General features: G+C 43.2%; 1 protein-coding gene across 3 annotated transcripts in view; it reads right to left on the bottom strand.

Moving 5' to 3' along the window:
- The window catches only part of ESYT2 (extended synaptotagmin 2), an 85,881-nt gene that overhangs the window by 47,455 nt on the left and 23,440 nt on the right, over positions 1 to 14,986 (bottom strand). For all 3 annotated transcript variants that reach the window (XM_036999195.2, XM_073238115.1, XM_073238116.1), the window contains exons 2-5: positions 10,755 to 10,796; positions 9,787 to 9,921; positions 7,092 to 7,168; positions 122 to 194 (exon numbers count right to left, since the gene is read on the bottom strand). In XM_036999195.2, coding sequence (XP_036855090.2) covers positions 122 to 194; positions 7,092 to 7,168; positions 9,787 to 9,921; positions 10,755 to 10,796 — 327 coding nt within the window. The remainder of the gene's footprint in view (positions 1 to 121; positions 195 to 7,091; positions 7,169 to 9,786; positions 9,922 to 10,754; positions 10,797 to 14,986) is intronic.

Raw genomic sequence — 14,986 nt, 5'->3', positions numbered from 1 at the left:
ACCATATAACCTACAAATAAATTCTCAACTTCAAAGAAACTGAGTTAATAAAAACATCACAAGTTTCTTCTTAAACAGAGCATAGAGAGATTTTAGAAGAATGAAATTCAAAAAATCTTACCTGTATACTTTGCACACCAGCTCTACAAAAATATCGCTTGATCTCCAAATCAATCTCACAATTTCCTACAAAACTAGCAAAGAAAAAGTTCTGAATTAATTCTCTTAATCACCATAGACCTGCAAGGCAGACATATAATATGAGTAAAATGAAAGGAAAGCAACCAAACGCAGCTGTAGGCAAAACTGCAGCCTGGGGCCTGTGTGCCAGAGTACTCCCAGCCGGCTGCGAGCGGCAGTGCCTCCAGGCCCACCACCACACCCCTCCGAGTGCAGCTTCTGGAGCAGCCTCTCGACGCGACATAGCTTTCATTTGCTTTATAAACAACCATGCTTGTTTAAAATGTACAGAGTTTAGATTTACATTACAAGTAAGTTCTGCACCACGTCCCCAGTTGTGAGGAAACCAGCAGTGCTCCAGGGTCTGCGGCGTCAAAGTGAAGGACACTGCCTGGGCAGCAATTTCACTCGAAGACTCAGTCATTTCAATCACTGACATGGAATGAACATGAATGCAGGGTGATGTGGAAGGCACGGTTTGCATCTACTTACAATACAAACAGGAAACGCCACCTACATTCTCTGTGGATCTATATGATCTGATTCCGACCCTCGACTCCAGAGGCAGGGTGCCGCACTCCTGTCTGAGAATGTCTGGGAACAGTTTATAAATGCTGGATAGAGCATCTCAGCACACAGCAAAGTACCAAAAGGCATCTGGGGTAAGACATTTACTCTCCTGGCCTTGAAGCCAGCACCTATAGATCAACAAGAATTGTCCAGTTGGCAATGTCACCAGTGACAGCCTGTTACAAAACCATCCCAAAGCTTTCCTCTTCTTCACTGAGACTGGATCATTTCATTTTCTAGTATCTTTCCATTACTCCTTCCCCATCCTTACTGCCAGTAATCCTGTTAAGGTCCTTGGCCGGAATACCAAAAAAGTAGAATGCAGATTTTTTTTAGATGTAAGTATCTGAGCAGCATAATCTGCATGTGGTTAAAACTAAAACTGTGAGTGCCAGACTGCGCCTTCCACGTGGCACCTGCTAACTGACTCACCTGCATGTCTGTTTAATAACATGTATGAGACCCTGCCTAGGGTTGGACCTCAAACAAGGTACCCTCCCCAGAGCTCACTGTCAACCTGGTGCACTGCCCTCCTAGGCATAGGGAACTGAACACAAGAGGGCTTCCTCTTCTATTTCCCGGATGACAACAGCGTTTGCAGTAGTGCCAGTTATTCTAAGGATGCAGATTTTCTACATGAGATCATTAGAGATACTCCATGCCCCTTTCTAGAAAAAGGTTACCTGGTACCAACTCTGTACATTTCCTACATTAACACACTTCAGAAACTCAAAGATGACATTATAAAAGGATCTTCAGTCAAGGGTCAGACGATGAAAAAGAACCCAGCTGAGTCTGTTGGTGAGTACACTTCAGCAGTCACTCTGTGAACAGCTGTGTGAGCAGGCCTCACCTGGGATGCAGGAAGCGATGAGCAAAGTCACCAAGAGTGAAGACAAGGATCAAGGGAAACCACCCATCAAGTTGAGTTCAACAACTGGAAGACCCTCAATTCATTTTTTTCCAATTATTCTCATTGTGGTGAAGTACACATAAAATCAGCCATCTGATACATTTTATTTATTTATTTATTTACTTTCATTTTGGTATCATTAATGTACAATTACTTGAACAATATTATGGTTACTAGACTCCCCCTATTATCATGTCCCCTTCACATATCCCATACAGTTACTGTCCATCAGTGTAGTAAGATGCTATAGAATCACTACTTGTCTTCTCTATATATACTGCCTTTCCATGTCCCCCCCACTACATTATGTGTGCTAATCATAATGCCCCTTTTTCCCCCTTATCCCTCCCTTCCCTTTGGAAACTGTTAGTCCATTCTTGGGTTCTGTGAGTCTGCTGCCAGCTCACAAACTGAAGGAACAAAACAACAGCAGACTCAGAGACTCCAAGAAGGGACTAGTGCTTACCAAAGGGGAAGGTTGTGGGAGGATGGGTGGGGAGGGAGGGAGAAGGGGATTGAGGGGTATTATGATTAGTACATATGGTGTGTGGGGGGTAATGGGGAAGATAGTGTACCACCCCAGTGTACAGCCCAGTGGGATGAAGCGCATGCACTCCATTGTGCAGCCATCCCATCAAGGACACGTTCCACCTCACAAAGCTGGAACTGTACCCACTAAATAGCAGGCCACCCCCACCATCTGCTCTCCATGAATCTGACTCCAAGAGAGACTTTACGGGTCGAATCAGACAGAATTTGTGCTCTTGTGACAGCCTTGTTTCACTTAGTGTCATGTCCTCAAGGTTCCTCCATGTGGAAGCAGGAGACATGACTGCCTTCTCTTTTTTTTTTACTGTTTTCATGAAATCTTTGTATTTATTTTATTTTATTTTATTTATTATTATTACTTTTATTATTGATATACACTCTTATGAAGGTTTCACATGAAAAACAATGTGGTTACTACATTCACCCATATTATGGGGTCCCCTCAACACCCCCACTGTAGTCACTGACTGTCAGTGTAGTAAGATGCCACGGAGTCACTAGTTTTCTCTGAACTACACTGTCTTCCCCATTACCCCCCCCACACCACATGTACTAATCTTAATATCCCTCAATCCCCTTCTCCCTCCCTACCCACCCACCATCCCACACCCCTCCCCTTTGGTACCCACTAGTCCCTTCTTGGAGTCTCTGAGTCTGCTGCTATTTTGTTCCTTCAGTTTTGCTTTGTTGTTACAGTCTACAAATGAGGGAAATCATTTAATGCTTGTCTTTCTCTGCCTGGCTTACTTCACTGAGCATAATACTCTCAAGCTCCATCCATGTTGTTGCAAATGGTAGGATTTGTTTCTTTCTTATAACTGAATAGTATTCCATTGTATATATGTACCACCCCTTCATTATCCATTCATCTACTGATGGACACTTGGGTTGCTTCCATATCTTAGCTATTGTAAATACTGCTGCAATAAACATAGGGGTACATGTATCTTTTTGAATCTGAGAACTTGTATTCTTTGGGAAAATTCCTAGGAGTGGAATTCCCGGGTCAAATGGTATTTCTATTTTTAGTTTTTTGAGGAACCTCTATATTGCTTTCCACAATGGTTGAACTAGCTTACATTCCCACCAGCCGTGTAGGAGGGTTCCCCTTTCTCCGCATCCTCACCAGCATTTGTTGTTCTTAGTCTTTTCGATATTGGCCATCCTAACTGGTGTGAGGTGATATCTCATTGTTGTTTTTAATTTGCATTTCCCTGATAATTAGTGATGTGAAGCATCTTTTCATGAGCCTGTTGGCCATCTGAATTTCTTTGGAGAAGTGTCTGTTCATATCCTCGGCCCATTTTTTAATTGAGTTATTTGCTTTTTGGTTGTTGAGGCATGTAAGTTCTTTACATATTTTGTACGTTAACCCCTTATTGGATATGTCATTTACAAATATATTCTCTCACACTGTAGGATGCGTTTTTGTTCTGCTGATGACATCCTTTGCTGTACAGAAGCTTTTTAACATGATGTAGTCCCATGTGTTCATTTTTGCTTTCGTTTCTCTTGCCCAAGGAGATGAGTTAAGGAAAAAGATGCTTATGTTAATATTTAGGAGATTTTTGCCTATGTTGTCTTCTAAGAGTTTTATGGTTTCATGACTTACATTCAGGTCTTTGATCTATTTTGAGTTAACTTTTGTGTATGGGGTTAGACAATAATCCAGTTACACTCTCTTACACTTAGCTGTCCAGTTTTGCCAACACCAGCTGTTGAAGAGGCTGTTATTTCCCCATTGTATGTCCATGGCTACTTTATCGTATATTAACTGACCATATATTTATATCTGGGCTCTCTAGTCTATTGGTCTGTTGTTCTGTTCTTGTGCCAGTACCAAGTTGTCTTGATTACTGTGGCTTTGTAGTAGAGCTTGAAGTTGGGAAGCATAATCCCAGCTTTTTTCTTTCTTCTCAGGATTGCTTTGGCTATTTAGGGTCTTTTGTGGTTCTTTATGAATTCTAGAACTATTTGCTCTAGTTCGTTGAAGAATGCTGTTGGTATTTTGATAGGGATTGCATTGAGTCTGTAGATTGCTTTAGGCAGGATGGCCATTTTGACAATATTAATTCTTCCTATCCATGAGCACAGGATGTGTTTCCATTTATTGGTATCTTCTTTAATTTCTCTCATGAGTATCTTGTAGTTTTCAGAGCATAGGTCTCTGACTTCCTTGATTAGGTTTATTTCTAGGTATTTTATTCTTTTTGATGCAATTGTGAATGGAATTGTTTTCCTGCTTCCTCTTTGTACTAGTATCGTTAGTGTATAGGAGTGCAACAGATTTCTGTGTATTAATTTTGTATCTTGCAACTTTGCTGAATTCAGATATTACATCTTGTAGTTTTGGAGTGGATTCTTTAGGGTTTTTTTTATGTACAATATCATGTCATCTGCAAACAGGGACAGTTTGACTTCTTCCTTGCCAATCTGGATGACTTTTATTTCTTTGTGTTGTCTGATTTCCGTGGCTAGGACCTCCAGAACTATGCTGAATAGAAGTGGGGAGAGTGGGCATCCTTGTCTTGTTCCTGATCTTAAAGGAAAAGCTTTCAGCTTCTCACTGTTAAGTATGATGTTGGCTGTGGGTTTATCACACATGGCCTTTATTACGTCGTGGTACTTGCCCTCTATACCCATTTTGTTGAGAGTTTTTATCATGAATGGATGTTGAATTTTGCTGAATGCTTTTTCAGCATCTGGAGATGATCATGTGGTTTTTGTCCTTCTTTTTGTTGATGTGGTGGATGATATTGATGGATTTTCGAATGCTGTACCATCCTTGCATCCCTGGAATAAATCCTACTTGATCATGATGGATGATCTTTTGCGATGTATTTTTGAATTCAGTTTGGTAATATTCTGTTGAGTATTTCTGCATCTATGTTCATCACGGATATTGGTCTGTAATTTTCTTTTTTTGTGGTATCTGCGTGGTTTTGGTATTAGAGTGATGCTGGCCTCGTAGAATGACTTTGGGGGTATTCCCTCCTCTTCTACTTTTTGAAAAACTTTAAGGAGGATGGGCATTATGTCTTCACTAAATGTTTGATAAAAATCAGCAGTGAAACCATCTGGTCCAGGGGTTTTGTTCTTAGGTAGTTTTTTGATTACCAATTCAATTTCGTTGCTGGTAACTGGTCTATTTAGATTTTCTGTTTCTTCCTGGGTCAGCTTTGGAAGGTTGTATTTTTCTAGAAAGTTGTCCATTTCTTCTCGGTTACAGGATTGCCTTCTTTTTAAACTGAATAGTTCTGCTGCACATGTGGACGTCTCACACAGCCACCTATTGACATGCCAGTGGCTACTTGTTGCTTCCACATCTTAGCTCTTGTGAATACTGCTGCTATGAACATGGGTGTCCGCATCTCTGAGACCTTGCTTTTGGTATTTTGGGTATATACCCCAATGTAGAAATGCTGGGTCATATGGTAATTTTTTTAAATTTTTTGAGGAGCCGCTATTCTGTTTCCTTAGCAGCTGCATCAGGTTACATTCCCACAAGGGCTCCGATCCCTCCACATCCTTGCTGGCACTTGCTTTCTGTTTTTTCGGAAGCCGCTGTCCTCATGGGGGTGAGATGGTTTCTCATTGTGGTTTGATTTCATTTCCCTGCCGATGAGTGAGACTGAGCATCTTTCCACGTGCCTGTTGACTGTCGGGGAAATGCCTGTGTAAGGGCTCTGCCCATCTTTGAATTGGGTCACTAGTTTTGTGGTTGTGGGGATGTAGGATATATATTCTGGGTATCAGTCACTTATCAGATATTTGATTATATGAATTGCATTGATTCTGTAGTATGCTTTTAGTATTGACATAACAAAATTAAGTCTTTGAAACTTATTTTCCATTTATTTATATCTTTCATTTCTCATGGCAGTATTTTGTACTTTTCACCACCTTGGTTAAGTTAATTTTTAGTATTTTATCCTTTTGATGCTCTTGTGAATAGAACTGTTTTCTTCATTTCCTTTTTGGATTGTTCATTCTCAGAGCATAGAATGTTAACTGATTTTTGCATGTGACTTTGTAGCCCACTGCTTTGCCAAATTCGTTTATTAGCTCTAACAGGTCTTTGTGAAGCCTTTAGGGTTTCCCATGTGTAAGATCATATCTGTGCACAGAGACCACGTCACTCCTTCCTTTCCAGTGTGATGCTTTGCTCTTCTTACCTAACTCTCTGGCCTCTCTGGCAAGGCCTTCCAGGGCCGCACGGAACAGAAGTGGTGGGGGCAGGCATGCTGCCATGCTTCTGATCTTACAGGGAAGATTTCAGGCCTCGCTGCTGAATGTGACGTTCACTGTGGGTTTCTCATACATGCCTTTATTATGTGACAGTAGTTTTCCTCTATTCCTAGTTTGCTGAGCGTTTTTATCATGAAAGGTGAATTTTGTTAAATGCTTTTTCTGCATCAACTGAGATGACCACGTGGTTTCGCCCTTCATTCTGTTGATGTGCTGTGTCACACTGATTAACTCTCCAATGTTGAACCATCCTTGCATTCCTGGAATAAATTCCACTGGGTTTGGTACAGGGTCCTTTTACTATGTTATTAAAGTTGGTCTGCTGGTATTTTGTTGAGGATTTTGTCATCTGTGTTCATGAGGAATACGGGTCTGTAGTTTACTTTTGTTGGGGTGCCTTTAATTTCTTTTATTTAAGGTATTTTATAAATGGCAGTATCTAGGCTATCGGGAACTGTGACCCAGAAAGTAAATAAATTGGGTCCTTTAACAAGAATTCAGTCAAATTCCATCAAGCAATGGTAAGAAGTGTGCTCATTATATCCTCCACCCTATGGGTTTAGCTAAGTGACATCATACATCATTAATTATGACAAATTATGTTACAAATGTAACACAAATAAAAACTTACCTAATCTGGAGGTCCAAAATAATTTGCCTTTTGTCCACATTTTCAGTATATACCTTAACACCATTGATCCTGAGGGGCTGAAACAAGAAGCAGCACATTTTAAAATGCAGGAAGGGTGAAGGGAAAACAAACTGCAACAGGGCAAAGAGATGAAGAGAGAAAGCTTCAGCGCCTGACTGCGGGCACTGAACTTCTGCTCTCTCCACACAGCTATCTCACTCTGGCAAGTGATTTAACCTCCATTCTTCTAGGAAGCGCGGATAAAAGTGGCATCTATCTCACGAGGTTATGTGACACCAAAGGACATGAGAAACATGCCACACGTGGTGAGGGCTTGGCAGCAGTGAACACAGGGGCATCTGCTCTTGGCCGAGCCCACTGACCCTTGTCTCTTCCTGCTTGCTTTGATCCTTTCCTGACAAATGCTTGTAATGTAACTCCCTTTCCATTTTTTCTTTGTCTTGTAATTTTTCATTTCTTAAGATTTTAATAAAAAAAATGGAGGATTTTGAGTAAATCAAAAATACTAGCTGTAGCTATAACTTCAACAGCTAATACATGACAGAGGGCCAGAATCAAGTGACCCTGAAAATAAAAGGCAGATCACATTAACTGCTCTATCTCAAGGGTCCAGGTACAACACCATTTCAAACCTTTTCCATTTGTTAGGTGGAGAACCCTCCTGAGCAAGTTCTCAACACCACATGGGGCATTAAGAACTGAGTGCAGAAGAGACCTCTCACCTTTAGAGATGACGACCTACTCCGACAGCCTGGGCGTCCTGCAATCTTACCCCTCAACCAGTGGTAGGTTAAACTCTATGTCTCTGAGGGTCTCATCTTCTGCTCTGCCAGGTGCAGGGCTTTCCCGAGGATCCCAACTCACACACTACAGACTGAGAGTCACCAAGAACACAGCCACCCACTATGGTTAAGTGTTGATAAGTGAAAATGGGACAGAAGTTGCCTTAGGGCCTTATTTTAATAGTTTGCATTAAATAAGATTCCCTTCCTCCACTTGACATCCTAGATTGGGAGAAGCAGGCCATCCCTGCCACAAGAGTGAGCATTACCCAAAGAGGGACAGACACCTGCAGATAGGGACTTGTGGCCAAATGCCCTGCTCTCTGGAAAACAGCCCGAGCTCACATGTGCCTGTACGAGGTCAGAGCAGTGGAAATAACGCCACGCTGCCCCTATCAGTCAGCACTGTTCTCCATTGGATCTTACTTGTATAGAACATGAGTGTAATTCTCCCTGAAAACACAGCTGGGGCCAGAATTCTCGATCTCCACAAATCAGAGGATAACTTACATTAGGGGATAGCAAACAAGGCCCACCGGCTTCAATCTGGCCTTTGGTGAAGACTGCTTTTACATTTTTAAAGGGTTGTAGGAGATGGAGGGGCAGGAGAGGAATCTGCCCCAATGACTTTACGTGGCTGTCAGAACCTAGAACACACGCTATTTGGCACTTTACAGAAAAGGTGTACACTCCTGCTTCTGGTCCATGTAGCATCCTACTTGCAGTCGTGTCTTCCCATCTCATTACTATTTAGGCTGCAGAAAGTAAAGTAAATATTAAAGATAAATGTCACACGGGTGTCCTGTGCATGTGCCTCTGGGCTCAAACAGGGTGACCAGCTGCAGCTTTGAATGCATCTGAAGGCCTCACAGCCAAGAGGAAATAGCTGCACAGCACAGCTAAATACAACACAGTGCCTGCACTGGAGACCCACACTCTGAGTGACTGTGGAGACGAAGCCTTCTCTGAGGGTGGGGGGGGTCCGTGGCCTGGAGAATGGGGGTGCTGACAGACAAGGGTGACAGCCCACATGGCAACCAGCTCAGACCCTCTTCACCACATTCATTAAAACCCCAACACACTGCAGCAAAGACACCTGAGCCTTGCGGTATTGTGATGGCATACTGTCTGGCTCCAGTGTATGTGCACTAAATGTGTGTACACTGCACATGTGTGTTTACTGTACTACTGAATTCTGAATTTTTATTCAGCATATAAAACAATGTTACCTTGGAAACCAGTATTACGCTATTTGTCAATTATAACTCAATTTAAAAAGTGTTATCTTGAATGGTTGCTAATTTTATAGACACTGACTTACAAAATCAAAAAGGAAGCTTGCCATGACCCACTACCCTAAGTGTAGTCTTAGGAGACCCTGGAACACATGAGGAATAGTGGCAGCTGTCCTCTGCACAGAATATGATTCCAGTATCAAAACCCCTCTCTCCCCTTATCTGTCGCGTTAGAGCCTTGCCTACAAGCCTGGCATTGGAGCCATAGCTACTGTCTTTAAGTGTCTTGAGGGGTGAGAACCTTCATCTCGTCATCAACCACTGACCTTCCAGCGGGACTTCAAATGTCAACGTCAACCCCCCTTGCAGCAGAGTGCACTGCGGACAACTGCAGAGGGCTCTCACAGAGAATGTGCGGCGAGCTCAGGTATCTGCCCAGGGGCCATCCTGGCCCTAGACCACAGGGCTGAGAGGGGAACATGGAAGACTGCCAACGTGTAAGGGGGCCTGCGGGAGACAGCACCTGGGGCGACTGCAGAGACACCCATCAGACCTGCCCGGGGACAGCTTTCACTGGAAAACGATCTGAAGAGCCTGTACCCTGAGGTCTCACAGCACTGCCACCATGTGCCCAAGCGCCCTTCAGGATAAACTGACCTGCTGACCCATGTCAACTTTGGAGAAATTGAAGGTGCTGAGGTGGGTGTGTGCTCCCCGCACAGCTGGCTCTATGGTTTCTCGAAACAACTTCTCTATGAACTGGCAAATGAATGGCCACATGTGTTTTACAGTCTGGAAAGGAGAACTCACATTAAACAAAATGTCACAATACATAATATACTGATGTCACCATGAAAAATTATGATCCTGAAGCCTATCAAAATTTTTGGAAATAAAAGGGGGTCCATTTCTTATGCAAATCAACACAATCTAAAATTCTAAAATGTATTAAATTAGTAAACTATTAATTAGTATGTTACAGGTAGTAAAAATTCTGGTTAAACATTCTGTTTAAGCATATCAGCACATTTAATGACTGCTGAAAATAAGAAAATCCTGTAGTTTCAACACATTGCTAAGTATCTTCTAAAACCGTATAGATCTTAATAAATCCTGGGTTTTCTTTAATTATGGGCTCACTTTCAATCCTGTAAGGTAATTATTGCCTACACTAGCTTTTACTATATAGCTTTAAGGGTACATAAAATGTAGAGATAAAAGAGATCTACTTCACAGTGTACTGATCTAAAAATATAATCTTTTTAAATAAATAAATGACTATTATATATAACTAGGTTTCCTGGGAGTCATTTCCCTCTTCAAAATATTTCCAGAATTTTCACTTATGATTATTATAAAACAGATCTGAGCATTAGCCACAGGAAAGAAGCCATAAGACCAAAGACACAGTCATGAATATATGATTAATTTTCCCATGGCAAAGATAGTTTCACTGCTTAGAAAGGAGAGTAATTATCAGTTATAACTGAGTCTTTTGGGAGCAGAAGCCACCCGCTGAGTCCAAACAAGTTCACATCTTGTCAGCATCCAAATTCCTAGATATGGGAAGAATCCCAATTTCTAATTCCCACTGAAATCTAGTACTTAGTATCTTCCATTCTTACCTTATTTAGCCACTCTGCTCTTTCAGTATCTGGAAAATGGACCTAAGGGAAAAACATACACACATGACTTACTGACTCTTGACAACTGTACCCAGCATGTTGCCCAGCCAGCTGCCTCACTGTGCGCCTCGCTCACAAAGGGCTCCTGCAAGATGCCGGCTCTGGAGTTTTGGAAGAGGGCCTCTGTGGCAGGACAGTGGCAAGTGAGACGCTTGCTCTTTACATTCTAGGGACACTCTGAGGCAGGACTGTCTAATGGACGCCCAGGCCTCCCTCCACATCCTGCCCATCCAGAGGACATTCACAGCATCGGGACATCACCAGGAAGGTTCCTACTAACCTCTTCCCTTCACAAAGCCCTGCTTCATCCCAAAACCCAACCTTCCCCTTTGGGGTCAAACAGCTGGCAGATGCCCTCCATGCTGTTGCCCACCTTCTCCCAAATGAGTATTACTACTGTAGCGTCCCATTAGGGCCTGTACATCGGAGAAAATAGGCATTTGTAGGGGTAGAAAAAAAACCTATTTAGAAAAAAGGGTGAAGTATCATCTTTGCTGTGAAAATAGAATCCCCTTGTAGAGGAAAACTAAAGCTGTTTTGGTAAGGAATTTTCTCTCCCTGTCCTCGGGCCTCCCTATTCCCTGATACACAACAATACTGAAATTAGTCCAGTGGCCTCTAAGAGTTTAAGTGGAGGGAACAGCTACACAACTCTCCCTTTCAATCTAGCTTTTGCTAGAAATGATCAAGCTTAGTGAGGAAGGCATGTTAAAGGCCAAGACAGGCCCAGAGCAAAGCCTCTTGCACCAAACAGTCAGCCAAGTGGTGATGCAAAGGAAAAGTTCTCAGAGGAACTTAAAAGTGCTACTCAAGGGGACACATGGGTGATGAGAAAGTGAAGCGGCTTTGTTGCTGACGTGGAGGAGGTTTGAGTGGTCTGGCTAGAAGGTCAAACCACCACTACAGTCCCTTAAGCCAAAGCCTCATCCAGAACAAGGCTCTGACTCTCCTCAGTGCAACGAGGGCCGGCAGAGGGGAGGCGGCTGTGGAAGCAAAGCCTGAAGCTAGCAGAGGTTCACGAGGTTTAAGCAAGGACACCGTCTCCCTAACATCAATGTGCAGGTGGAGCAGCAGAGGCTGAAGGAGAAGCTGCAGCACAGCAGGTCACCCAGAAGATCCAGCTGAGAAAATTGAAGGTGGCTACACTGAACAACTCTGACTTCCAGCGTAGACGAAACAGCCCTCTGTTGGAAGATGCCGTCTAGGCCTTTCATAGCTGAAGAAGAAAGTCAGTGCCTGGCTTCAGAGCTTCAGAGGCCAGGCAGACTCTCATCAGGGGCTAAGGCAGCTGGTGATTTCAAGTGGCAGCCAGGGCTCACTGACCACTGGAAACCCTAGGGCCCTTAGGAATTATGCTGAATCCACTCTGCCTGTGCTCTCGAAATGCAACAACATAGCCTGGATGACCACATGTGTGTCTACAAGATGGTTTACTGAATATTTTAAGCCCACAGTGAGACCTACAGTTCAGGAAAAATGATGATTCCTTTCAAAATATTACTGCTCGTTGACAGAGCACTTGGTCCCCCAAGAGCTCCAGTAGAGATGGGCAGCGAGATGAATGCTGTTTTAGGGCTGCTCACACAGCATCCATTCTGCAGCCCGTGGGCCAAGGAGTCATTTTGACTTTCAAGTCCTATTATTTAAGAAACCCATTTCATACGGCTATAGCTGCCCTGGAGTGATTCCTCTGGTGGCTTGGGGCAGAGTCCACTGAAAGCCTTCCGGAAGGATTCTCCACTTTAGATGCCATCAGGAACATTCATGATTCATGGGAAGAGGTCAAAATAGCAACATTAACAGGAGTGTAGACGTTGATTCCAATCCCCACGAGTGACTTTGGGGGTTCAAGGCCACAGGGGAGGAAGTAACCGCACACGACATGTGACAGCAGGAGAACCAGGGTTAGAAGTGGAGCCCAAGGATGCGGCTGAACTGCTGCGTCTCACGATCAGACCTGAAGGGACAAGGAGCTGCTTCCCAACAAGCAGAGAGAGCGGTTTCTTGAGATGGAATCTGCTCCTTCTGAAGGTGCTGCGAAGATTGTTGAAATCGCAGCACAGGATTTAGAATATTACATATACTTTAGAATAGTTCATAAACATAAAAAAATCAGCAGCAGGTTTTGAGAGGACTGGCTCAATTTGGAAGATGTTGTACAGTGGGAAAAGTGCTATCAAACAGTATCTCGCATGGAACAGAGAAACGGTTTGTAAAAGGAAGGGTTCATCAATGTGGCAAACTGCACTGCTGTCTTCCTTTAAGAAATGGCCAAAAAAAAAAAAAGAAATGGCCACACAGAGAGAATTAAAGATAGCGGCATGAGAGATGAGACAGAGGCTGCCTCCTAAAACTGTATATAATATGAAAATATAATGCAACTAACCCTGAAAGAGCAACAGGAAAGAGGACTGCACCAGGCTGCATACACCTGGAGAAAAGAGCACACCTCACAGAACAGGGTAGGTACCAAAGCCATGGCCCAGTGGGATCCAAGCCCCTCCCTCACCCCAGTTCATGGGCAGGAGGAAGAGAAACTGAGCAGGGAGGGAGGGGAGGCCCGGAACTGCTGAATGCCTAACTCTGGAGATCTGTTCTGGGAGCACAAACCTACATTTCATAGTGCTTGCATGGTACTCTTGTGATTAGGAGGTTGGAAGCTAAGAGAGGAAGAATTTCTGGAGAGAATGAGATTCCAGCAGCTTGTGGAAAGCAGAGATCCATATCCAGCTGCTCTGGGACAAAAGAAAGGCAGGCAGTCTGAGAGACGTCCTAACAGCAAGAGGGCTGCTAAAGGGGCAAGGATTGCACAGAGCTCACTGCTCAGGAAAGGACAGGTAGACAAACTGTCTGGGTGCACACTGCCCAGCAGGTTGGGAGCTTTGACTATCTTCAGGCGCTCAGCTCCCTGACTGGCTACACAGCTCCAAGGACCTCCTCTGTGATACACAGCCTACCGCGCCTTTCCCCAGCCAGCCCCACTGGCTCGCAAACCCGCAAACACTACCCTGGCGTTAGGCCATCCTGCCTAAAGCAATCTACAGATTCAATGCAATTCCTATCAAAATACCAATAGAATTCTTTAACAAACTAGAGAAAATCATTCTAAAATTCATATGGAACCACAAAAGACCCCAAACAGCCAAAGCAATCCTGAGAAGGAAGAATAAGGCCAGGGGAATTATGCTCCCAGACTTCAAGCTCTACTACAAAGCCACAGTAATCAAGACAATTTGGTACTGGCACAAGAACTGACCCATAGACCAATGGAACAGACTAGAGAGCCCAGACATAAACCCAACCATATGCAGTCAATTAATATATGATAAAGGAGCCAATGGACATACAATGGGGAAACGACAGCCTCTTCAACAGATGGTGTTGGCAAAACCGGACAGCTACATGCAAGAGAATGAAATTGGATTATTGTTTAACCTCATACACAAAAGTAAACTCGAAATGGATTAAAGACCTGAATGTAAGTCATGAAACCATAAAACTCTTAGAAGACAATACGGGCAAAAATCTCCTGAATATAAGCATGAGCAACTTCTTCCTGAACCCATCTCCTCGGGCAAGGGAAATAAAATAAAAAATGAACTCATGGGACTACATCAAACTAAAAAGTTTCTGTACAGCAAAGGACGCCATCAACAGAACAAAAAGGCATCCTACAGTATGGGAGAATATATTTGTAAATGGCATATCCGACAAGGGGTTAACATCCAAAATATATAAAGAACTCACATGCCTCAACACCCAAAAAGCAAATAAGCCAATTAACAAATGGGCAGAGGATATGAAGAGACACTTATCCAAAGAAGAAATTCAGATGGCCAACAGGCACATGAAAAGATGCTCCACATCACTAATCATCAGGGAAATGCACATTAAAACCACAATGAGATATCACCTCACACCAGTAAGGATGGCCAGCATCAAAAAGACTAAGAACAACAAATGTTGGCGAGGATGCAGAGAAAGGGGAACCCTCCTACACTGCTGGTGGGAATGTAAGCTAGTTCAACCACTGTGGAAAGCAGTATGGAGGTTCCTCAAAAAACTAAAAATAGAAATACCACTTGATCTGGGAATCCCTCTCCTTGGAATTTACACAAAGAATACAACTTCTCAGATTCAAAAAGACATATGCACCCCTATGTTTATTGCAG

The sequence above is a fragment of the Manis javanica genome, chromosome 6 (genome assembly GCF_040802235.1).
Source record: "Manis javanica isolate MJ-LG chromosome 6, MJ_LKY, whole genome shotgun sequence".
Lineage (NCBI taxonomy): Eukaryota > Metazoa > Chordata > Mammalia > Pholidota > Manidae > Manis > Manis javanica.
The sequence above is the reverse complement of the archived record's forward strand: the minus strand, read 5'-3'. Positions and strand labels throughout refer to the sequence as shown.